We start from the raw sequence: 25,877 nt of genomic DNA on the forward strand, positions 1-25,877 counted from the left end.
ACTTCCATGGAGACAGGGCACAATTCGGGTTGCTCGAGCATTCCAAGGATGCTTAAGTGATCAAAGAAGAAAGACTTTAAATGAAGTCTAAAGTAAATCAAATCCTTTTTAGCTTTTCTCCTGGCCATGCCAACTTTTCTTTTTCTTGATCCCTCTATATTTTGAAGTGAAATCTATGACACATTATTCAAAGCACAAAAGGTTGATGATGTACTGTATTCTGGCTTTAGATAGTAACTGGCAGGGGAAAATATGGTGCGGAGGCGTCTTCGAGAAGGAGGTCTGAATCTGGAAGGGGGTGGGTGTGGTGTTGTAACCAAAGTCCCACTCATTTTGTATATGTATTCCCAACCCAATCACAGAGATACACACTCACGTATAATGTGAAACTTCTTCGGTGCTTGTATCTTATAATAACAGAGCAACTCTAATAGTGAAAGATGGAGGAAGACTGAAGACAACTGAAATGTGGATCCAAGATAGGGCATGGTTGGAGAGCAGGAAGAAAGAAGGAACCCTACATCCTGGGCTGGAAGTCAAGGTAGGCAAATGGGAGAGAGAAAACTGGGCAAGTGGATCCAGACAATAGGGAGGGATATGGGGCAAAATGTAACAGAATAACTGAGTTGGAAGGGACCTTGGAAGTCTTCTAGTCCAGGGGTCCCCAACCTCTGTGCCGTGGCTCACTACCAGGCTGTGGCCTATTTGGAATTGGGCCATGTAGTGGCTGGCTGGATCATGCGCCTGCAGCTTGACTTGCGTGTGTAGCTCTATTTGTGTAAATGGAGGGCCGGTGAGCAATTGCATGCATGCGCCTCGGCCCATCATTTGTGCAAGTCAAATTGCGCACATGTGCACCGGCTTGCTACTCATCTGGCCCAGTTCCCTTGTCCTCTCCTCCCCCAGGCTGCTAAACCACTAAAGTTGGGGACCACTGTTATAGTCCAATATCATTCTCAAGCTGAAGACCTATAGCATTTCAGACAAATGGTTTTCCAGTTTTTTTTTCTTCCACTGATTTATTGTTCTGTCTAGGAGAACTAATTATTAATTAATTAAAAGGTAAGACAAGAACCAATGAATGGAACTTAATCAAAGAGAGAAGCAACCCATTTTTCTAACGGTGAGAACAATCAACCAGTGGAGTGTCTTGCCTTCAGAAGTTGTGGGTGCCCTGTCACTGAAGAAGAGACTAGACAGCCACTTGTCTGAAATGGTATAAACTCTCCTGCTTGAGCAGGGACTAGATGATCTCCATGTTCCCTTCCAACTCTGTTATTCTATGATCTATTAATAATTAGCAGAGAGGCCCATGGGAGTCGCTGAGAGAGAATGGCAGAATCTCATGTGGACAAATAAAGGTTGAAAATGGAAGGTTCCAACCTTTTAAAAAAGACAAACCAACATGGAATCCTGCAGATTTACAATCTTTTTAGATTCCAGCCTGGATAAACTGTTAATAGACTGAAAGACAGATTTTTCTAGCTCTTAACAGATATAATGGTTACCACAGATTTCTTATTATTACCACAGATTTGGGAGCCTTAGGTTATCAATGGTGTAAACAATCTTTTCCCTCATTATTCTTGTTGTCTCTTGAGATATTCTGCATCTGCTGGAGTTGAACTGAATGCACGAAGTTCATCAGGATTGTGGAGTTTATTTACACACAATGCCTTTCTCTTAAATTAATGTTGCCCTTCTCCCAAATGCCATCAATTACGTGGCTGAGTAATCCAATACCCCCATTACTTTTACAGCACTACTATGTCAACAACATGTGGCCTTTACCCAGGCACCCTGCTCTCCTTACTAGCTTCAACGTTTGTAGCATCTCAGCTAAGAGAAAATGGTTAATTTGTAAGTTAGAAGACTTTATGATTTTGTGCCACACTCAACCTAATAATAAAAATAAAGATCTTTTAGGGCTATCAGATTTGGCATGCAAACAACCAGGAGAATGAAACTCAGTATAAGCAAATAATAATTATTTTTTCTGTATGTCTTTTAATATAACAGAATAACAGAGTTGGAAGGGACGTTTGAAGTGTTCTAGTCCAGCCCCCTGTTCAAGCAGGAAATCCAATACCATTTCATGTAAATGGTTGTCTTAAAAACTTCTATGTTGGAGCACCCACAACTTATGAAGTCAAATCGTTCTGCTGATTAATAGTTCTGTCAGGAAATTTCTCCTTAGTTCTACGTTGGATCTCTCCTTAATTAGTTTCCATCCATTGCTTCTTGTCCTGCCTTCAGGTCCTTTGGAGACTAGGTTGATCCCCACTTCTTTCTGGCAGCCCCTCAGATATTGGAACACTGCTATCATGTCACTCCTAGTTCTTCTTTTCGTTAAAGTAGACATACCCAGTCCCTGCAATTCTTCTTCATATGTTTAGCTTGCAGTCCCCTAATCATCTTTGTTGCTCTTCTCTGCACTCTTTCTAGATTCTCAATATCTTTTTTATATTGTAGCGACCAAAACTGGGTGCAATGTTCCAAGTGTGGCCTTACTAAGATATTATAAAGTGGTATTAGCACTTCTTGTGATCTTGATTCTTTCAGTCAGTTAATGTAGGCTAGGACTGCATTGGCTTTTTTGGCAACTGCAGCACACTGCTGTCTCCTATTTAAGTGACGGTCCATTAGGACTTAAAGATCCCTCTCACAGTTACTTCTATTGAGGCAGTGTTGGAAGAAATGTCCTTCTGGGTTCAGCTGCAAGTGGGGAAAAAGACACTGGAGACATGGAGGTTGCTTGGAAGGATGGTTTAATGGTGGACAGGACCACATGGCTTGAGTCCTGAACAGAAAAGGTGATCACATGCTACAATGTTGAGTGAAGAAGAAGAGAAGAGAAATGAGGGCTGAAAGTTCCTGGTGTTATACTCTCTGTTCGGCCCCACCTCTCTGTTTCCTGTTCCTGTGTAAGAAATGTATTCTGATTGGTTGTCAGACTCCCATGGGGCCATCCAGGGGCAACTCTCTAGGTTTTGTTTTGAGTCCAAGTGAGTTTCCAGGTGCCATGTGTTGAGTGGGGTAAAGGGCTAATACTATCATGCCTTAATCCCATCACTCTGGAGCTGAAGGGGAGAACTCTTTATTATGTAGAATAGACTGGCTTGGGCATCTTAATGGCCCATTAAGAAAGTGGGAGCTATTAAGAGTGAGCCTGTTTCCTGCCTAAAAACATGTTTCTCCATTCTGATCCAGGGAAATATAATATTCTGCCTTCTTAATATATCCTAGGATATTTCATTCTTCTAGGATAGGGGTGTGTGCTAACTTTCTACACCAGGTACCGCCTATTCTATACCTGTGTATTTGGTTTTTCTTACCTAAATGTAGAATCTTATCTTTCTTTTAGTACCTCTGTGAATCATCTCGATTTTTTGCAGCCTGTTTCTCAAAGCTCTGATGGTGGAGAGGGCTTTGTAGTATGAAGCTGTTCTATGTTTTTTAAAACGGCATACTTCCAAGCAGTGTTAGAATAAGTTACAAGTGCCAGTCTAGTTGTCTCTTGTATATGGAAAAGATTGGAAGAGGACAGGGTTTGACCTGGCAACAGCTGTCACCTATGAAATAGTATTTTCAAACCCCATGCTAATGTCAGAGCTAAAAAATCAAAGGGAAAAAAGAGGAAATAATGTTTATAATGAATCTGACCTTGTGTCAAGACCTGTACTAGAGGATTCAGCCATTTCTTGCTGATAAAACAATCTCATATGAGATAAACAAAAATAAACTTTGTTTTTTTAACAAACCATAAAACATTTTAAATTTTATGTATTCAAAACGCAGATGTTCAACCGAGAACTTGTTCAACTACAGATTGTAGGCAAATAATAATTTTATTTTTGAAAAAATACAATGTGTCTGGCAGAAGCTGCTGCTGATCTGCTTGCAGTTTCAAATTAATATAAGTCACCAAAAAAAGGGGGGGGGATATTCTCATGCATGCTCTGAGATGTATTGAAAGGCAGATGTGAAATATAATTTGCTAATTTGTAAGAAAAATAAAGAACTGCCAACTAAAGGCACATGACAACAGAAATTGAAAACTTAAGGCAATATTCCTGGTTCAACAGTTTATTCAACTTTTGCAGAAATAGAAGACTTCCTGAAACAAAACTATACTTTCTTTCAAGGTTTTTGGATTGTTCCAGCTTGGGGTTCTAAACTTTTTTGAGAGGCAATTGGGGAGATAAAAGCCTTTATTTCATATCCAATCTCTTCAACCAGCTTCTTGAGCCAAATACCTTTTCTATTTTCAGCAGCATTAATGGGTTGAAGTATTTTATTTTCTTTATTGCCTCCAGTCTAGCATGCAATCTACCTTCATAATAGCCCCCTACTCCAGTAGCTAGATTGATTGGGTTATTTTTCTAGGCGAAATGGATTTAAGTAAAAAACCAGAAGGACATTATAGTGCCAGGTTTAGGGTGCTGAATACGCCTATCCTGAACTTTATTTGAACACTCAATCATGGAAGCAATAGTTCAAATTTTTAATTTACTTATTATCCAGCATTGGATAATCGACTGTTATACTATGAAGCGTACGGTTCCCCTCACACATATGTGCTAGTTGTTTCCGACTCTAGGGGCCAGTGCTCATCTCTGTTTCCAAGCCAAAAAGCTAGCGCTGTCCGAAGACATCTCCAAGGTCATGTGGCCAGCATAACTAAATGCCGTAGGTGCAAGCAACACTGTTACTTTCCCACCAAAGATGGTCCCTATTTTTCTACTTGCATTTTTACATGCTTTCGAACTGCTAGGTTGGCAGAAGCTGGGACAAGTATTAGGTGCTCACTCCATTATGCAGCGCTAGGGATTTGAACTGCCAAAGTGCCGACCTTTCTGCTCAAGCTCAGCATCTTAGTCATTTTTGGTTTAGCTGAAGACAGTTCCAGTCAGCCAATAACAAACCATGGCCTTGAATTAATTACTGATCTTAAACAATTACTGTGTTAAGTCAAAAGTTTAATATGTACATATTTCTCATATTGTGTGACAGGGATAAATATATATTTGCAGATGAAGAAATGAATGATAATTTCCCCCCCCCCCAATATTGACTAAATTGTGGAGACCTTGGGGCTGTCTGAGCTTAATTGCTTGCTTTCAGAGTTGCATTAGCCAATTAGGGAACATCATTAATAATATGACAATTGTAGTCAAGGCATCAGAAAAATAAGTAGTAAGGGGTAAGAAGTAGGACTAAAGAGGAAAATCTGTCTGGTCTTTTCTGTCCAAACTTTAAAAATAGAAGCAATCAAGCAGAAGGATGACAGACAAAGCTAAATAAAGAGAAAAGCAGGAGGGCAGGAACCCAATTTGCACAGAGACTGTCATAGTGCTTAAAACGTGGTTCTCTATCTCTGCATTCCCTATCCAAATTCTTTATTGCTCTGAATGTCATCCTTTTGAAACTGATTTGTTACTACCAGTTAGACACCCAAACTACTTTCTGTTGAGATGTGCAAAGGTGAAAGTCAAGACAATAGCTTGGCCTTTGATTGGGCCCGTTTTGACTATCCAAATAGCCCTCCATCAAAGCATAATGTTTCCCAAGATAGTTCAGGCTGCTAAAATTGGAAGTCCCTAATGCTGGCATTGAATCTTCCACTAGCATGAATTCCCTACAGATAGTTTCTGTAGGGAATAGTCTCAAGCAGTCAGCCATCTATCTCTGAAAATCAGTGTCAGTTAAATTAAATTATCATTTCATTCTAAAATTTCAACTTATCTCCAAGGTTATGGGAAATTTTTTGGTGCAAGGTAGCAGTGATAATAGCCTGCAAGAGTCTTAGCCATATGTAATCATTTTTATGACTCATGCATTTTAAAGTGAAAGATGACTAATAAGCAACTTTACAAGTGAAATCATATATACAAAATTGGCTTCCTCTTGTATTTTACTGCCGTGTGTTTGCGGGCAGGCTGGGGGCAGTTTGAAAAGTCAGGTTGTGAGTGTGATTAAAGAACAACCCCCTTTTAATGTGTTCCCCTGCTTTCTATTTTAATTTATCTTCTACAAGGTATTTTTCTTTAAAAAACCTGTTTATTTATCTGTTGTGCATACATACAGTACATTTCTCCATAGCTTTGGGCTCTTGCGGCCCTTAAATGGTCATTCGCAGCCTGATGTCCTCCTCATGATTTGGAAGATTCTTATAATCCTGCTTCTTTCACCCATGCTGCCTGAAAATGTTAATTGAACTCATCTGGAGAGCATTGGGATGGGAAAGGCTGCTTTGCTTTATTTGCTAAGGTTGCTAAGGTCCAACTTGCACATAATGCCATTAAAACATCAACAAAAAATTAAGACATTTAATTAGCCGATGATTTAAACCTCCTCCAGAATGAGAGTCTTATAATCATTTTCTGCTCAGTAACTCCCTTCTCTCAGCTCCTGTTTGCTGTGGAGATATTTAATACACCCTCCCGTGAGGACCATGAGTGAATATCGCTTTCAGAAACTATATGTCCTTTATAGGAGAGGATAAAATTGATATTTACCCCCATCCTTCTGTTTTCTCCTGGCCAATGTGCGGGACTGGAGACCTCTGGACTGAATCCCGGGGAAGTTTAATCACCCTGAATCCTTTTTTTTTTTTTTTTGCTTTAGGTACTTCAATTTTATGCCATTCAGATCTTTATAAGAAAAAGAATCTGAGGACTAAAGACTCAACTTTCAACTCTCACCCTTTGGGGGTTGATGAGAACATTTGGAATTCTGAGAACATATTTTGGGCACTCTCAGTTCTGGGCTGTCATGGAGATTGCTTATTCATAGAATGGTTGCATGAGAGGTGAACAAAAAATGACTATGCACCAGTTTATTAGCTTTCCATCTGACAGTCTCTCAGATCTCCCCTCCTTTAGGAGGCTCTCTACTAGTCTTGCTTACTTTTGACCTTTTTCTGGACTGGTGTGCATACTTCCAAACAAGGAGCTAGGTTGTAGCTGCCTATCACATCTATGCCCTAAGAAAGCTTATAAGGTTTGTTTTGGTATTTGGGAAAATGAAAACAATGTTAGAGGCATTGTTAGGTGCATTGTACTGTGGTATGATTTTTTCTCCATATCTATTTTTATCAATCTTTAAATCAAAGTGCCCCTTAAAATCTGAAAAGAAGATGGGGTAAGTAGTCACCCACAAGGACTTTGAGGGTCCTAGATTCTGATTCTCAAAAAACCAAATCTCTAGGATCCCACCCCCAGCAAAACTCTGGAGGTACTGTGGCATTGTGTTCCGTTCAAGATGGTTCCTGGATTACTGGCTTGTGATTTTTAGCAGTCTATGGTCTTAAGAATAAGGAGGTAGTTAGCTCACATCGTGAAAGAAATGATTTCCTCAAGGACCCTATAATCTGGATGTGACTAGAGGCAAAAGACTTTGAAATTTACACATTGGCTTTGTTTATATTACACTTAACCACATTTTTCCTTTTGAAAGGATAGCATTCTCTGCTTTTCCAAAGTGTCAAAATTCTTGGTGCACTTCTTCGTTTCTACCACTGCTTTAAAGAAACAAAGAAGGAAAGAACAGAATGAGACCCCAGGCTTGCAAACTAAGTAAGAAGAGCAAAAAAATAAATAAATAACTGAGCTAGACAGGACCATTAGATGTTTGCCTAAAAGATCCCCCACCTCCACCTAATCATCCATATCTGATTGCATTATACCACTCCATAATCAATATTCTCTGTGTTCCATTACTGAAATATTCTTAAATTTCACTAAGTTTCAACCAAGTGAATTCTTCCCATCTCCCATCAATGAAGCCTATTTGATAGACTTTGCCCTGTGGGGCCATAATAACCAAATCTTTGCCACTGTCTGTTAATGAATGATCCATTTCAAATTTTTCTGTCTCAGTTTACTTTAGATTTCCAAAATGCAACATTTCAAACTTTCTTTCCTTATTCTAGTCTAAATCCAGCAACCCTTTTTGTTTCTGTTCTTTCAACATCTTTTTAAATTCACCCCTCTATAAATGGCAGCACTTAAATCTTCTTTTCTTATATGAGGATCCTCTCATTCTGCAATCTCTGCACTTTCCCATTTCTATTTACTCAAAGCAACCAGCATCTCCTGTTGTGTTGCTAAATGCATCTTTGTAGGGAACACAATATCCTTATTCTGGAAGGTAAATAAAATGATAAAAGAATGATAGAGGGATACAATCCCCCCCCCCCCCCCCGTTGCTGATGTGTCACTGTTTAGCTATACATACTGGGCAGCAATTTAAAATTAAGTTTACTTTAAATAAAGAACAGTTGAGTACATCATTCTATTGCTAAAACAAAAAGAGAAAATACCTCTAGCTTTTCTAGTATTTTCTACTTGAGATAAAATGGAAAGGATATGATTCACAATGGGGAGCCACATTTTTGGGTTGTGTGGCAAGCCTATGATTACACACAGTCCATTAGTATCAGAACCAGATTGTAAGCCTAACATTATTGTGGTTGATTGCACAGTCAGCCAGATGTTTAGGTTAGAATTGGCATTTTTATACATCTATCGAATCGTTTCCAAGGTCCTTGAAAAGGCAGATGTTGTTTTTTGATGGTACTAAAAGTATTATCACAAGATAAAAGATGTTCCAAGTAAAGTTTACATCTAGAGTGGACTGATGATGATTTTGCCAATGCCAGTGGTGTTCAAGAGGTACTCCAAATGTTTTGGGATTGAACCAAGGTGCCAATCACTATTGGTAGTACCTTTGCTTTCTTTTGCTACATCTACTTCTATTTCTATTTGCAGGTCGTTGTTTTTTGTTATTTTTCTTCCTTGTTTTTTTTCCTGTTTTTCATTTGGTCTTCCTTGTAGGCTAGTTGGTCTTATCATCATCATCATCATCATCATCATCATCATCATCATCATCATATTTATTTTTGTCAACCCAAGCATTAGGTAGATGTTTTCTTTTTATGGCTTTTTAAAATTAAATTACTCTAAATAATTAATATTATTCTAACATAGATATGCTAAAATATTTCACAAATATTTGTAAACATGATGGGTTGTCCTTTGTCATTCCTCAAATCTCAGTTTAAGCAAGATTTTTTTGGATTTGTTTTGTCCCGAGTGACCATTTAGCTCATGTGCAAAAGGACATCTTTCATATTCTTTCATATTCCTCAAAAATTATTTAGGTGTTTTCTAAACAAAGACCCCTCTAATTTGGTTAAACATTTGGTGAAATGTGCTTTTAGATTATTGAGGAAATCCAAAATAAAAGTTGGAAACCCTTAGATGAATAGGAAGGGAAATCCATAAAGCTCTTTAGAGCTGATTGCAGTTATAATTTGGGGGATGGAGGCATCATTTAAAAACTAGGGAATTTTAGAGGGGATTGCTTAAGATGACTGTAGCTGGAGAGGCATGGCATCCTACTGTCATGTCATCTGAAATCTATCTGACCAGAGTGGTACACAAACGTTACCATATGGACCACCAGTTGAGGCTCTTTTTTCTTGCCAAGCTGAACAAAGGAACTTTACGAAATGCAATTTGGAAAGGGAGGGGAATAAAAGGAGAGATAGTATTGAACAGATGTGTGCAATATGCATGCAAAAGTGTGTTAAACTTCTATGAACCAATGTGCCATTATTACTAAAGGGTATCTGGTTTCTAATTAAAAAATAATAATAATCACCTGTCTACTCCTGATCCGCACAACCAATTTAAGGGGCTAAAATGTGGGAAGTTTTCCTCTGCCTCATTCTGGTAGTCCTCTTCACATTGGGGTGCTAATCCTCCCTCCACCTCCAGCTGCCTTTCGTGAGCCTGTCCCTACGTATGTTACATCGTCTTGGTGGATGCCTGCTAATCTCTCCCATTCTTGTACACCTGGAGCTTTCCTGGTCACCTCCCCTTTTATTGTTGCTTCAAAAGGTCTGTCCGGAAGGTTACTCTGGCACTAAAGACTAGCTTGTGTGGTATAAAAAGGGGCTGGGGTTGCAGCTGAAACCTTGCAGTTGTTAAGAGGAAGAAAGGGAGAGAGACCGAGAGAGGAAGAGAGGGAGAGAAGAGGGAGAACTCTCGTGGCAGCAACAGGTAAGTAATACTCTTCCCTTAGCTGCACTTTAATTCTCCAGATACTGATCCCGTAAGTTTCTATCTGAAAGGATGGCAAGGCTTGCTTTATTCATTTTCTTTCAAGTGTAGGTAAAGAAGCATTGTCTTTAAAGTTCTGCTGTGCAGATCCCAGCTGACAAACATCAAGAAGAGAAAAACTCAGACAAGGGCAAGGTAGGAGGTAGCTTTGAAGGCAATGAAACAAGTTGCCATCCATGGCATGTCCTGCTTCTAAGTTTTTATCATATTGCAGGTAGCCTTTAGAAGGGATCTGATCCGCTTTTATTTGCTTCTTTCCCAGCCAGGTGAAGAGTGGTAAGAGTTTATTTCACATGTATAGTTTTGCTTGCTCTTTTTGTAGACAAGTTCTGCTCTCTGCTTAATTCTTTAGTAGTTCTGCCTGCATAGGCTGTTGCGAATGCAGTATCCCAAGTGGGTTGAATAATTATAATTTAACAGGGCAGGAACTAAAATCTTCTGAGAAAGGGGACTTTGTAGTTATGTAACTGTTGAAGAATAAAACCCATCCTTTCTCCAACTTCAAATCCATATTGAAGAATGGGATGACAGTTCTTTTAAAATACTATTAATTTTTATTAGACTAAAACTATTTTTATATAGTTTTATATAGCTTTTTATATAGTTTTTTAAAAACTTGCTTTTTGCAACCAGGAGAAATAACAGCTTTATTTTGCTTTTAGGAAATTGTTATCCCCTAAAACAGTGGTAACCAACCAGTGGTCCATAAGAAAATTTTGGTGGTCCACAGAAAAAAATATTTGCATTTTTATATTGCACTAAATACTATTTATCTTTTTAAAAGTTCATATTAATGGTCCGTGGGATTTAAAATTATGAATTTAGTGGTCCCTGAGGTCCAAAAGGTTGGTGACTCCTGCTCTAAAACACATGTGGAGGAAAATATGAGGATGTAAGATATCTTAAAGGGGATCTAATTCACTGAAGAAAGAGAATGCACATTTTTGACATTGATAATGAGTAATTGTTCCATGGAGCTGCTATGCAAATCAAAAGTTCCAATATTTTGGAGATAAAAAAATCCAATTTTGTTATTACATGGAGGATGTGTGTAAGATTCTTGCACATCTGAACGTGGTAAGACCCTGAACGTGGTAACAGTATGGCAATAGTATGGGAAGACGAGGGAAAATTCAATCTCTAACAAGGTTCTCTTGGTGGTGCCTAACCATTCTTGTCCTAAATGCCATGGACCCAATCTCCTGCAGAATTTTTCTGTAAAAGTCTCATTGAAATCCATGAGAGCTGCCTAAGGAGGCTATGAAAGTCAACATAGATCCTATTAACTAAAAACCTCCGTGAGGAACCATATCCTTGACTCCAATGAGCCGTCTTCTCTTCACAACAGCCTTGGTCCTCCATTTGGGCCTTTTTTCTTGCTCTATTGCAGTTTCACCATGGAAGAGGAATGTCCTGGCTGTCTGGAATACTTGGCAAACTCTCCACTTTAAAAATATTTTACTAAATTTACAAGCCACCCATCTCACTGTTGAAGCAACTATAACCTTCTATGCACATTTCAGTTTCTTTTTCTCCCTTCTTGTTTGCTGCTTTTTGTGTTCTTATTCATTTCTTAATTATACAGCTTCAAGACAGCATCTCCTTCAATTGCCAAGATCCTTACAGCTCACGAATGGAGGCAAATATACATGTCCCAGGATAATGTTGCAGGAGCCAATCTGAGTCGTCTTAGGCTGCTCTTAATCTTCCAAGTTTTATGCTCATGTTGGAGCCCATCCCCAGGGAATTTCTCTCTCACAAGATTGTATTCTGATGAGAACACTTTTGAATGAGAGAGGAGTTCTCTGAGGAGCTCCAGCAAAAGTCCGAAAATTCAGAAGATTAAATCTCTGGTCCCAATGACCGACCCACATCGGATCCGGCATACTTAAGTTTCTCCCACAGCATCTTCACAAATTTCAGAGTTACGTGCATGCACTAAGAACAGCTCACAAATAGACAATTCCTTCCAGAATACAATCAAGTTCTTCAGATTTCAGTTTTTAACGGGCATTCTGTTATTGTAATATTAATCTTCTAGAATGAACTAGCAAACTAACTTGGTAGTAGAAGGACAGACATCCCTGGAGAGCAGCCTAGTCATTTTCTGTTTGGAGCCACATGGCTCTATGAAAGTTTCAGCAGACCTTGAAATAATAGAGGGGAAAAGTTGAAATGTAAATGTTGAAATGAGAGAGGGGAAAAAAATCAAAACCACTTTCCCCTTGCACCATATGTGTTTATTTATAGGAACATTCTTGAAAATACCTGCTAAGAATAATGACACAGTCTTGCCCAACATCTGGAGGAGATTTGTAATAATTTTTAATGTGCATAGAAATGTAAGTAGAAAATAGGCTTATAGATAACTTGTAGAAGGTGACAGGGTGGTGGTGGAATAGTACAAATAGTCTAGGGAAGGTAGCCTACTGCCCAAGAAGATTAGCTCCATCCCTTTTTCTTTTATAATAAATTTCATTTTTGTATTTCTGTAGAATTAGCAGCTGGTTTAGTGGTGGGGGGTGGTTGGGTACTGGACATAGTTATAGTATCATAAACCATAGTAATTGTTTATTTCAGCCATTGGGACTTGGGTTTTGGATAAAATAACATACCAAGTGATCTTCCTTCTTTCATGAAGGTTGTACTTCTATTCATGGCAAGGCAGCAAATACGCAAAAAATATTCTAGGAAACCAGAGGTGGTATTCAGCCAGTTCTGACCGGTTCTGGAGAACCCGTAGCGGAAATTTTGAGAGTCGGGAGGGAATTAGGATTTTGCCGTTTCTTTCCCCTGCCACGCCCACAAAGCCACGCCCATAGAACTGGTAGTAATTTTTTTTGAATCCCACCACTGTAGGAAACCCATTAGCACCATTGGCTAGTTTCACACATTGTTACTCTAAGGAATGGTTTGTTTTAACAATGGCTTATTGAACAAATCACAGTTTGGCTGTGTTCCCATACTTCCACTGTGGTTGCCAAGCATGGTGGCTGGACTTGTGCAACAGGATAAGGCAGAAGCAAATCTACTTTATTAGGGTTTACCATAGATGTGTCAGCATAGCCTATGTGGGAGAGGTTAAGCAAATTAGTGGGAAAATATAATGTTAGCGAGTTGAGGTTGGCTGTATTAGAGAATAGGGAATATGCATATCTCTACAAGTGCCAACCTCTAATGCTAGAATTGTTTAGCATTTAAAGCAGTGGTTATCTGCCTTTTAGGACAAATACAGCAAGCACATCTTGAATTCTGATAGCATATGACAGACATTGTCATAAAAATCGTGTCAGATAATCTTTTACCATATTTAAACAAAGGACAGGGCTGCTGACTCTGAACCATTTATTTTATTTTTCCACGAATGTCTCCAGGGTCTATATGAGTCTGAAGACATTAATGGAAATGTATTATGCTTGAGACTGGCTGTTAGTGTTGCAGCCTGCAAGCTCTTATTCTTACCTAAAATAAGTAGGCAGGTACCAAAGAATGTGCTAGAAAGACTTTGCTACTTTAGCCAGGAGTTAACATTTTGGGAGAGATTTCTGAAGAGATACTCCTAGAATCCTTGGGGGAAAAAACCTTATTTGAGGCAATATAGTATTATCCATCAATAATACAGATAGAAGAAATGAAGTAAACCAGGACTAGGTAGTAAGCTTAGGATAAATCTGGACTAAACCTTTGATAGTTCATGCACCCCATCATTTCATGCTACTTACAAACCCATATTTTTCCTTCTATTCAATTATGTCTGATTCTTATAGACTGTCTGGACAATCCCCTGCGGTTTCCTTGGCAAGGTTTTTCAGAAGTAGTTTGGCATTGCTTCTTTCCTAGGGCTGAGAGAAAGTGACTGGCCCAAAGTTACTCAACTGGATTTGTGTGTAAGGCGGGACAAAGATTCACAGTCTCACAGTCTCACAATCTCTAGCGTGATGCTTTAACTGCTACATCAGACTGGCTCTCCTTAATCTATATTACTTTGCTTTCTTTGGTGGCCAATATTTTTGTCTCAGCAGAAACAGTCTTCTTTCTGTGAAGATGCTGAACTCCCAGTGGAGTAGTCTTTGGGCCATTATGGGAGTTCTCCTCATCCATTCAGTGGCAGGAGTGCACAGCCTCTGTTGGGATAACAGTTGGTGTTGGGACATGGACACGGAAGTAAAAATGATGGTAAGTGGACTGTTCACCTAGGTCCCTTTTTTTCTTAGATGGCTGTATTTGGAAGAGATGGCACAGAACTTAGACCATCCAATGAAAAGGTTGTCAATTAAATTCAGGTTTTCCCAAGGAAATGCCTTGTAATGTTTGTATGGAATTTGATTATTAATGTTTGTATGGAGATTATTGTCCTTGCTGCTCTCCGAGTTTGGTTATTGTCTTGAAGACATTTCTTTACCCAAATTAGGTAACTTCACCAGTGCACTGATGATGTTAACTAGTTAGGATAATGAAACATCTGCAAGAAAACAACCAAGCTCAAAGAGAGCCATGTATGCTATTTAAAAAAAAACTGATTGAGGGCACATTACATAATTAAAATCAAATAATATTTTTTAAAATCATGCTTTATTATCTATATACTGGTCTAGACTTCCCTGGCCAGTATCTGTAGTGCAATGTTGAGCTTCAGAGTTTACTGACCTAAACTAGACAACAGATCTCCTGACATTTTACCAGCAATGGTGGCTGGCATCTTGAGAGCATCTCCTTTTGTCCCCATTCTTAGTACATCTTCTTAGCATTTCCTTTTGTCTTCACTCCTGCCGTCTCTAAAAATGTTGTGAAATTGGGAACTGTGATGATGCAGTATGTTTGCTTGAAAAGATCCTTAGCAGTGCAAGGAAGCTTTTTGCAGTCAGACCATATTCCATGTCTGTCTCTCTGCCTGCCTGCCTGCCTGCCCCCCCTCCACTCTATCTATCTATCTATCTATCTATCTATCTATCTATCTATCTATCTATCTATCTATCTATCTATCTATCTATCTATCATCTATCTATCTATCTATCTATCTATCTATCTATCTATCTATCTGTCTATTATCTATCTATCTATCTATCTATCTATCTATCTATCTATCTATCATCCATCTATCTGTCTATTATCTATCTATCTATCTATCTATCATCTATCTATCTATCTATCTATCTATCTATCTATCTATCTATCTATCTATCTATCTATCTATCTATCTATCTCTTCTCCTGCTGCTGCTGCTGCTGCTGCTGTCATTTCTCTTTCTCTGTACATGAAGTCTGAGAGTGCTGTGATACTTCATTAGGAGAGGGGGAACACACTTTCCATCTCTTGTTTTCATTTCATTTCTGTTTTCATTTGAGGCAAAATGGTAAGCTGTGCTGAAGTTTAATCCATCTGTTTTAGCCCCACTCTTCCAGAAATCAATGAATTTCCTTTCATTGGGGAATGTAGTCCATGGGTATAGATGATATAATCCAGCTACAGAGGGGAAACCCACTGATGTAAGGGACTATGGAAGAAGAGTGTACCAGAAGCAAGCTAGGCTGAGTTACCCACCGAATAGCTGATAAATAGGATTTTAATTTCCCTATTGTATTATCTTTGATCTTCTTTTCCAGACCACCAATCTTTCCATTTATTAAGCATTTATAATGCATTTTAAAATTAAAGCCAAAAAATGCTGAAAAAATTAGCTTTTTCAGACCTATGTCAGTATGCGCAGCAGATCCATATCTTTGTATGTCTAGAGCTCATCGAGATGCCAACCAATAAATGTCAATAATTGACACCTTTTTTGATTGCTGATAACTGAACCCTGCCTCCTGAACCTGAACAAATCAGTTGAAGTCCCTCGTCTCCAGCTAAAAGAAAAATATTGCTCTTCTACCACATTGTTGTGTATATTTGGTGGTTTGCAACAACAAAAACATCTGAGAGCTGATAGAAATGCTGGGAAGGGAAGGGTACCCTTGTGGTCAGCATGGCGGCAAGCCTGCATGTATTTGAAAACCTCAAGGGACACCCCAAATGTTAGCAGAATGGTGGCAAAATCTTTCCAAATGGCAACCTATGGGAAGCTCGTAACGAACTGGTGGTGTCAGGCAGTGCTACCCCCCCCCCCAACACTAGAACATTGGAAACGGATTGCTGAAACTGCATCTGACTTGGTTTCACATGGAAATGAAATAGTTAAACTGAGCACGGAAAGAGGAGGTATGTGATGAGAATACCCTCCCAAAGGAAAACAGAACCCTGACCTGAATTACAGAAAGGCTGAGCTTCTTGATGTAGTAGCAAAGTCAGTAATTGTGCAGATTTGAAAGATCAAAATAACTATTTCTTGCTGGGGAAAATAGTGGGGGCATGAGGCATTTATAATGGATTAGAGGTGGGAGGGCTTCAGCAATGTGGAAACTGCTGGTAAGTCTGAAAGGGATGTCTGGAAGCTCAGGATGTTCACAGAGGAGAGAAGGACCACATTCTGAACGTTCTTTAAGAAGCAAAGGCAGGTTGTGAATCCAGTGGAGACGTGAAGCATTGACAGGAGTAATTCTGTCTTGCTATCTAACTTCATTTATGATTTCAAACCATTTATCTCACCTAGTCTAGGATCCAATTTCCAACAATGGCTGGAAATTCGTAAGTGGGAAATAGAAAACCAAAAAAAGTTTCCCTTTTTTTGGCCACCTATCATCACTTAGAAAAGCAGTTTTTGCTGGTTCCTGACCAAGTGAAACATTTGGGAAATTCCTTTGGTGGCAGGATGCAAAAGTAGATATGAAAAAAGTGGTTTGACTGGCTAGGTGAGAGTCAGTCAACTTTTTGGAAGTGCCAACTCTTCTTAGATGAAAGCCTTCTCCCAAATTGCTTCCTACTTTAAAGGAACACATAATCCATGCACTAATAAGATTTTAAATACGACTGAATTAAATTTAAATACAAACAGTTCAGCTTTAGAAAAGCTTGCTTGCAAATTAACAAACACCTGGCAGATTTGCTGGTGAGCCTGACTCTCATTGCTGAGGCACTAATCCTGAGAAAAGGAGGAAGGAGCTCTAGGCTGAATTGAAACTTTGTACAGTAGTTTTGAAGTCAATATCTGTTGTGGTCCACTAGCGGCCTGTGGAGCTAGCAGTAGAGTTGGACAGTGGGGAGGTTGGGGAGGAACATGGGCCAGTCCTGGAGTCTGGGTTAGTTTTGAAGTCAATATCTCCCTTCCTGTCCCCTGTTTCCATTGCAGGAGTGCTTCAGGGCCTGCAGAACGGGCCTCTCAAATGAGTCTCCAGTATATCCAGGAAATGGTCACATGCAGCCTCTCTCTGAAGATATTCAGAAGAACATCCCCTGGAAGAAATTTGGGAAGAGTAACAGCTTAGGCAACAAAATAAAGAACCCTTCCGGTGACTCTGGTGCAGATCTCTTCTCGGCTTCTTCAGAAACCCAAGAGAGCTGGGAAGGAGACTCAGAAAGCCACCAAGAGTCCCGTGAAAAGCAAGAAGGCAAGAGGTCCTATGCAATGGAGCACTTCCGATGGGGAAAGCCAGTGGGCAGAAAGAGGCGACCCATCAGAGTCAATCCAAATGGGGCAGCAGATGAATCCGAGGAGAGTTATCCCGAGGAGTTCAGAAGAGACCTTTCCTGGGAGATGCAATACCCCGAACTTGACTCCCCGGAGGAAAAAGAGAGCAGTGAAACCATTAAGATGGACAAAGAAAAGCAGCTGAGAAAAATTAAAAACGATAATACTGCCTACAAGATGCACCACTTTCGGTGGAACGCCCCAGCCCTGTCCAAGAAGAAGCGCTACGGCGGCTTCATGACCTCAGAGCACAGTCACACTCCTCTAGTGAATCTTTTTAAGAATGCCATCATCAAAACTGCTTATAAGAAAGGCCAGTAAGGGTGAGGGAGATGAGGACCAACCCCACCCTGGCATTGTAGCCCTGGGGAAAAGGGTCTGGGCACCTCACATAGGAATTTCTCTGACATATTTCATGATAATATTATTAACGGATATCATTTATTTTCATTGTTCCTACTTATTAAATAAGAAACTCACTGCTTAGGAGACACTTTCGCGTTTGCCTTCTGGTTTTGAATATACCAATAATTGGTGGGGAGCGTGGTTGGCAGATCTTTAAGGGGACATCTGCTATTGTGTGCAAGTAAGCAGGAAGAAGAGCTAAAGGAGTAGTTATCTTTCAGAGGGACAGATTATTTTTATATTTTAAACCAGCTGTACAATACTGTAAATGAAAGGATTAAAGTTATAAAATACTACTACTAATACATTCTTTTTGCAAACTAACCAAGTCTCTGAAGTTGTCTTTTGATCACTTGAAGTGCAATTTTCATCATTTCAGAGCCTTCAGCCTTGCAGCAGGCAGGGAAGCAAGGTCAAATGGGGTCAGCATTAAAAAAAGAATGACAAATTAAGAGAAGGCTTATTTTTGGAGGGTGGAAAACTATATTTGGACTTGTCTTTGTAAGCCAGGAGTTAGTCTAGAAGTGAGTAGACCAAAAAGCAGGCAAAGCCAAATCACTTTTAGGTACATATCTCGAGGGATGCCATCTCTTTAGGATGCCATCTCTAAATATTTACCTCCCCCCCCACCTCCATTACATTGGTTACTAAATTTGGTGGGGAACCGTTCTGTGAATACACCACCTGGCCACAATTTGACTGAAAAAGAGGATGTGCTTGACAACCAACCAAAAGAACCACATAAGTTTTGACTCCTTGGTTTCATAAAAATCTATCAACAATTTCATCAAAACTGCCAAGGAGAGGCTAATACAGAAAATGGAGTCCAACAAGGAGAACCATTCAAATAATTTAGCAACCACTTTTCTGCCCTAATGACCATTTTAAGTATAAAATAATAATAATATTGTGTTATTTTGGGGGGGGGGGTGTCTTACTTTACAGCAGATGAGAGATAGAGAGTAGCAGACTTCACAATATCAGAATGAGGGTGGTGTATAGTTTCTATAGTTTGTCCCAAATTCAAGCTTTGTCATTTTACTCTTAGACTTTGGGTTCTTCCTAATAGTTGAATTAAACTCCTATTCACTATTGCTTGAACTAACAGAAAAATATCCCAACTTAAAATTTATTGGTCCAGGGACATGATTATGATCAGCATAATAGTAATGAAGCTGATAGCCAACACTATTTTTACTATTTTAGCATCAAATTAAGGAGACATTGGAGCAGAGGCAGCCATGTTAGTCTGCAGTGTCAAAAAATGAGGAGTTTGGTAGCACCATTTCCAATTAACAAATTTTCTCAAAAGGCAGAAGCTTTTTGTGAGTTTCTATCTCACTTCCTCAGAAATGCTTCTGCCTCTTTTTTAAAAAGGTTAGTCAGTAAAGGCCCCCTGCAGCCAGATTCTTTCTGAAGTTAAGGAGAGCAATCGATGTCTTTTCCCTGCCACCAAGCATCCCAGGTTGGTATGGAAACAATTGCCAATCACTCTCTCTAAAGTGGGGATGAAAACGGAAGGGACAGGTTGAATGGAAGGTTTAGGGATCGATCAAGTTGCTTTGACCACCTAATGAGAAAGAAGGACTCGCTGGAAAAGAGTTTAATTCTGGGAACGATTGAGGGCAAAAGAAGAAGGAGCCAACAGAGAATGAGGTGGCTGGATGGAGTCATTGAAGCAGTAGGCGTGAGATTAAATGGACTACAGAGGATGGTAGAGGACAGGAAGGCCTGGAGGAATGTTGTCTATGGGGTTGCTATGGGTCGGACACGACTTTGCCACTAACAACAACAAGAAGTTGCTTAACAGATGACAAACACAAAGGGAAAGGAGGGAGACAGTGACAGGAGGGCCTTCTCCCAACGCTCTTGCTAAGGCAACTGCTCCCTTGTGCCTTTTCTGGAAAATAAAAGAGCCCTAGGGAACATGGGAGAAGAAGGTCATAAGGTGAAGCTGGAGGAGCAATGGTATGCTGCAAGGGCATGGCTGGGAAAGTGACTGATAAACTTTCAGTTCTCTTGTCCAGGGGCATCCCAAAGAAGCAGCCGGGGCTATCAAAACAAGAATGGAACAGACAAAATTATGCCAATCATCCCATGGTGTATTGCACAGCAAAACCCAAGGGAACTGGATCTGAGAACATCAACCAGTCAGGGCAACAGTGTAGAGTTGAAAAATTAATAAAAGTAGTAAAAACAGTAAAAGCCTGGCTCTAAGAAACTCATTATCATCTGGAGTATAAACACACACCCCTTCTGGTAATTCACTTAGTAATGGCCAAATCAGAAACATAGAGCTGGCAGAACCCAACTTTCCTTCCCAATATAAATTGACCTCTTGTGCAGCATAAGATTCAAACAGTCTTTCAAACAAATATAAACTGGTGTTGAACCAGCACATTCAACTTTCTTTTTCATGACCAGAAAACCTACATTTAAAAGAAGCTTGTCAAGGACCTAGAAAGCACCAGGGAGGCTTCCATCCACAGACACCTCTGGAAAAGGCAGGTGTTAGCTCCTGTCTGCCTCTCCAGCCAAAAGGACCTTGGAAGGAATGCATGGGGGACGGAGGACGGGACGGGACACATCAGTTTAAGAAACTAACAGGGGCTGCCAGATTCTCTCCCCCCCCCCGACTATGTCAGCAACAACTGGCGATGGAGAAAGTAATGAGAGGCGTGTGAAATAATGGGTATCAGAGGATACCTTTATCACAAAGTTATCGAAGTTCTCCGAAAAGAGCAGAAAGCGGAGGAGAAACGGCGAAACTTTATTCCGGGATCTTCATTCGGGGCTGCTTTGGAAGGAAAAGAGGGGATCCTGGCCCACAGAAAGAAAGAGGGAGATCCCTACACAATCGGGGTGGAGGAGCGGGAAGTCTGAAGGAGCCGATTCGTACTGGCGTTCTGAGCAACAGAGACGCGTGTTTGAAAGAAGGAAATAGCATTTCCCCCCCCATGAAGCGAAGCTGCGCCTTTCCCGAGAGAGCCGAGGGGAGGATTTCCCCGGGAAGGGCGGGGGAGCTGGGGAGAGAATCCGGCAGGATTAGATCCCTGCAGATCCTCTCCGCCTCTGCCTTGTTTAGCTGATTGCTTTCTGTAACTTCTTTTCGGATTGGGGAGTTTCTGTGACTTCCCAAGTCTTCCTTGGCTATGGATACGCCACCCTCTTCGCATCCAGCGCAGCACCTAAATGTATGTATGTATGTGTGTGTGTGCGCGCGCGTGTATGTGCGTGTGTCCCAGCCACATGCTTCCAGCCCCAGATGAGGAATCTGTGGTTGTTGATCTCGGACTTTGGAGGCGGGAAAGGCCAGAACCAGCGGCAGCACCAATGGGGATTCTCTCTGCTTGAGCGTCATCGGTCTCCAGGCAGAGTCCTTTGTGACTTCACCTGAAAGAGGAGAGAATTCGTAGCAGAGAGAAGCGGAGAAATTGGGAGGCGGGATCAGTTCGGTATTGGGGTGGGTGGGTAACTGCAGCTCAATGGGGGCTTCATGACAGCCCTAGACGGGACCGTCCACTTCCACGCTCTCTTCCTTAGCCAGGGATTTCCGCTTCCCCCTTTTTATTTCCCCCCATTGACATGCACAACAACGATTCTTGAACCCAACACCGAGTTCTTATTTGGGATGGGTCAGAAAACCCCACAGCGCTGTGGATAGAAGCGGCCCTCCAGCAGCCCTTTTGCCAGGAAGACACACCAAAAAGCTTTTGGGAAGCACATGGAACTCTCTGTGCACGTTTAACCAATTTTTATGGAACAGATATCAGAATACACCAAGGAGAAGACCCCTCATCCCAAACATGCAAAACCAGAGAACAATTTTTAGGAAATGAATTTTAAGGGAATACAATTCCAAAACCCATGTAATGAACATTAAAGTTGCTGTAATGCAAGAGAAAACTGACACTGTTTTTGCAGTGAATAGGACCCATTAATGACTAATGGTAGATGCTCTATATTGAATTGAAAGCTTCTGTACACCACCCGGAACACTCAGCAATGACCAAGGATTACTGAAGGGTAATCAGGCATATTTTGCTGGAGTTCCAAAGGCCCAGAGGAATGAATGCTTCTTTAAAGACATGTCAGAGCATTTCACATAGGCATTCCTAGCACTAGCGCTCTCAGTGGGAATACCATCCCTTTAGAGTATCCAGTTGCTTTGGAGTTCCCCAGCCACCCTTCCAGCCACCCCCCCCCCCTGGTCTGATCAAACTTGCCTCCAGAAGTTGTGAATGCTCCAACACCAGAAGTTTTAAAGAAGAGATTGGACAACCATTTGTCTGAAATGGTATTTCCTGCCTGAGCAGAGGGTTGGACTAGAAGATCTATTCTATTCTATTCTATTCTATTCTATTCTATTCTATTCTATTCTATCCTATCCTATCCTATCCTATCCTATCCTATCCTATCCTATCCTATCCTATCCTATCCTATCCTATCCTATCCTATCCTTCTAGGTCAGCTGTCTATCTGCCATTCCGCTCCCCTATGAAGCAATTCCCCTTGCTTGGCAGCAGATGGCACTGTAAGTAAGCATGTGCACTTTTTCTTAAGGGAGATGAATTGTTTTTCCCCATCTTTCTCCCCAGCCTGTCAGTGCTTACTTCAATTTAACAGCACTGGATGTAATAATTCCCTAGAAATCTCAACAGCCAGTGGACCATTGGTAGTGTTTTTCTTAACTCTAGGCCACCACAACCTCCAATCAACCATACAACCTCTAGTTATCTCTGCTAGCGAGACTAGCCTTGCTAATAAAACAACAATAAAATAAAAGAATAAATCCTACCCTAGAAGCTGCGGATGTCTATAAGAAGCCACAATTGCATTCCATACATCATTGCATTATTGCATGGGTGTACTGTCATCAAGGGTTCTTAGGGACGCCTATATGAAGATGGCTAACAGTGACATCTCAATAGGGAGAGACTGTAGTTGTAGCCATCTGATGCTGGAGTTTGTCATTAATTGAGATGAAATCTCAGTTTCTTCAAGAGAAAAAGTTAGAAATGTGAGGTAGATCTTCTTGAAGGTGTAATGGACCCCACCTTTCCAGGTATATGAAACTACTCCATTACATCTCTTGATGTCAGAGTTCTTCAGATAATAGCAGCCATTCTGTGACTATCACTGAAAAAAAGAGATTGGAGGTGCAGAAAGTCAGCACCTAACCCCCAGGAGAATGAAATATTTGGGAGATATTAAAAAGCCAAAATATTATATTTCCTTAAAGGAGAAATGGAGAAACATGATCTTAAAAGACAGAAAGTGGACACAATCTCCCTGCCCCCTGCAGATACTGAGGCCAGCTTTTAGAAATGCAGATTTGATAATCCATTCAAGACAGGATATTTTGAAAGAAAGGCAGAGTGATAGGATTAGCCCTCACTCAAGATCCAACACCATGCAAAGCCATTAAGCCACAATAAGGATTGCCCAAGAGCAGTCCAAGCTTTAACCAAACCTGTTAGCTGAGACCAAGGGTGGGTTTCAAATTTTTTTTACTAACGGTTCTGTGGGCATGGCTTATTTTGTGGGCGTGGCTTCGCAAATTTATGTTTCAGATTGGAGATGGGAAATAAAATATGCTGTAAACCTTTTTTGAAAAAAAGGTCAAAGAAAGCAGCAACTCAAGCTGCACCGAGCTGAACGCAGGAGATCTGGAGGGTCCATTTTGTTCACTGCCTGTGAGCTCCGGGCAGGGGGGGGGGGTGCAGCAGCCGAGCAAGCAAGCCAGCAATCTGCCAGCTGCGGACCACCCTACTCATGAGTAAATTACACATTGGAGGCAGCCAGCAGATCCTGGCACGCTTGCTTGGCTGCTGGCCCCCTCCCTCCCCGGGAGCTCACAGGCAACAAATGAAACTGCCGCCTCCTGCCTCCATGCATCGAGGAGGAGGGGAGGCTCTGTTGGAAGAAATGTCCTTCTGGGTTCGGCTCCAAGTGGGGAAAAAGACACTGGAGACATGGAGGCTGCTTGGAAAGATGGTTTTAATGGTGGACAGGACCACATGGCTTGAGCCCTGAACAGAAAAACGTGATCACATGCTTTAATGTTGGTGGAGAAGGGAAGGGGAGAGTCTATTAAATTAAAGAGTCTATTTTGCTTAATTGAATTAGAATTCACCAACTGACCCATCGGCTAGATGCAACCTCTCTTCTGTATTCTTTCTATGTGATAAGAGTGGGGTGGGTTTTCCTAGTTGATTTTCTGACTAAGTAAAGTAAAAGACACAGTTGCATCATCATATTATCTTATAAATAACTTAAATGTAAAGTTAACCTCATTAACAACTAAAACTACATTCATGCAGTTTTCATGGCAATGATACAAAGCCATTGTCTTCTTCCTAGATGGGCCTGCAAGCTAGCTTGCTTTCAAACAATCTACAAACTAAGTTTGACCCTATTTTGACTCTGGGTTTTTGCAAAAACAGCCAAGTTTTGCTAGGTCCTATCACCTGCAGTTTAAAGGGTTTACCGATACCTGTTATGATCCAAATGTTCTTGAAAAATGCACCATAAGGTGCGTCCAGGACTGTAAGCAAAAAAAAAAAAAAAAAGGTTGCATTACGACGTGATATTATTAAGCTTAAATATTATTTGGCTTCCCTCTGCAGCAGCTGGTGGCTTTCATATGTGCATTCCTTCTTTCTAAAACAGGAGTTCATTTTGAATATTTCTATTTGGAGTTTCTGATGGTTCTGCTTTTCCACTTCGTCACTGCAGCTTCCTGAGGAAGGACATGCAACAAGTAAATTACCTGTTTGAATGTAAAGGTCATCACATTTGTCTTCTGAGAATGAATCAGGCACTGTTGGCCTGGACTGAGAAGTGAGTCAACACTCACCTGGAAAGGGGTCTCTCATCAAGTACTTCGTTTTCTGACTCTACCCATGAGTCTCACTGAGAACCAAACACACACATAGAGGGAGACATACACACAGATATACAACCAGGGGTGAAATGCTACCGGTTTGGGACAGTCCACCATGTGAGGGGAGAAAACATCCATTGGAAAGTTGCAGGTAATCGTGTTAAGTCCTCCGACCTACGATCGGGAGTTGGGCCGAACTCGCCCGGTCTTCCCTGATTGGTTCCAGCGCGCCTGTTGGCGGGCGCAGAAACTGCTGCTTTCGGATTGGCTACCTGCCTGACAGCTGTCATATAAATAGCCGTCAGGCGGCCCCTGTTGTTGCTTGTTGCTTGTTCTAACATCGACTTGTTATTAAACGATTCTATCGCAACACGGCGTCTGTTTTACCTCAGCTTGCAAACAAAGCAAATAGGCCTAGGAGTGAGCTTGCAGGCCTCACTGAACCAAAGTTTAAACTAATGTAATTGCAAAGTGTACCAGACTAATATTTCTAATGTGTCTGCATTTTCCGCAAGGTTTGTACTTATATCGATATATTTATAGCAAGAAGAATGAGATAGTGGGAAATGAGGAACTGAAAGTAACAAATGTACACGGGTGTTTGCAGAGAGTGACGGTCAGTGACAGTCAGTAAGAAAGAACAAGGAAGTGAAAGTTGCAGAGGGTAGCAGATCTCAGATGGGTACATTCAAGTACGGTAAATGGAGGAGGGCTCTGCCAGAAGAGGAAGTTATCTGGGTAATATTCTAGGGAAACAGACGGTATGTGAAAAAAGGTATAAAAATGAAGGCTTGTGATCATGTCGACACCATTGGTAGCTGCTCCTCACTGGACCTAGCTGCTATCTCTGACCCGTGTTGCAACTCCAACCTATGTAAGTGCAGTCTTACTGAAG

At 40.8% G+C, this 25,877-nt stretch overlaps 1 protein-coding gene across 3 annotated transcripts; it reads left to right on the plus strand.

The window, feature by feature from the left end:
* The first annotated feature begins 417 nt into the window (after positions 1-417).
* POMC (proopiomelanocortin) lies at positions 418-18,384 on the plus strand. 3 transcript variants are annotated; one of them, XM_087719094.1, is made up of 3 exons: positions 418-541; positions 14,147-14,303; positions 17,353-18,384. In XM_087719094.1, the coding sequence occupies exons 2-3, from the start codon at positions 14,172-14,174 to the stop codon at positions 18,010-18,012; spliced, it is 792 nt and encodes a 263-aa protein (XP_087575220.1). In that variant the 5' UTR covers positions 418-541; positions 14,147-14,171; the 3' UTR covers positions 18,013-18,384. The 3 variants fall into 3 exon arrangements, with proteins under 3 accessions (XP_087575220.1, XP_087575221.1, XP_013912782.1); XM_087719095.1 differs by having other exon boundaries at positions 424-541; positions 14,150-14,303; XM_014057307.2 differs by lacking the exon at positions 418-541 and adding an exon at positions 9,913-10,067.
* Positions 18,385-25,877: the final 7,493 nt, after the last annotated feature.

The sequence above is a fragment of the Thamnophis sirtalis genome, unplaced genomic scaffold (assembly GCF_051295495.1).
Source record: "Thamnophis sirtalis isolate CommonGarterSnake01/CBP01778 unplaced genomic scaffold, rThaSir2_p1.2 scaffold_6, whole genome shotgun sequence".
Lineage (NCBI taxonomy): Eukaryota > Metazoa > Chordata > Lepidosauria > Squamata > Natricidae > Thamnophis > Thamnophis sirtalis.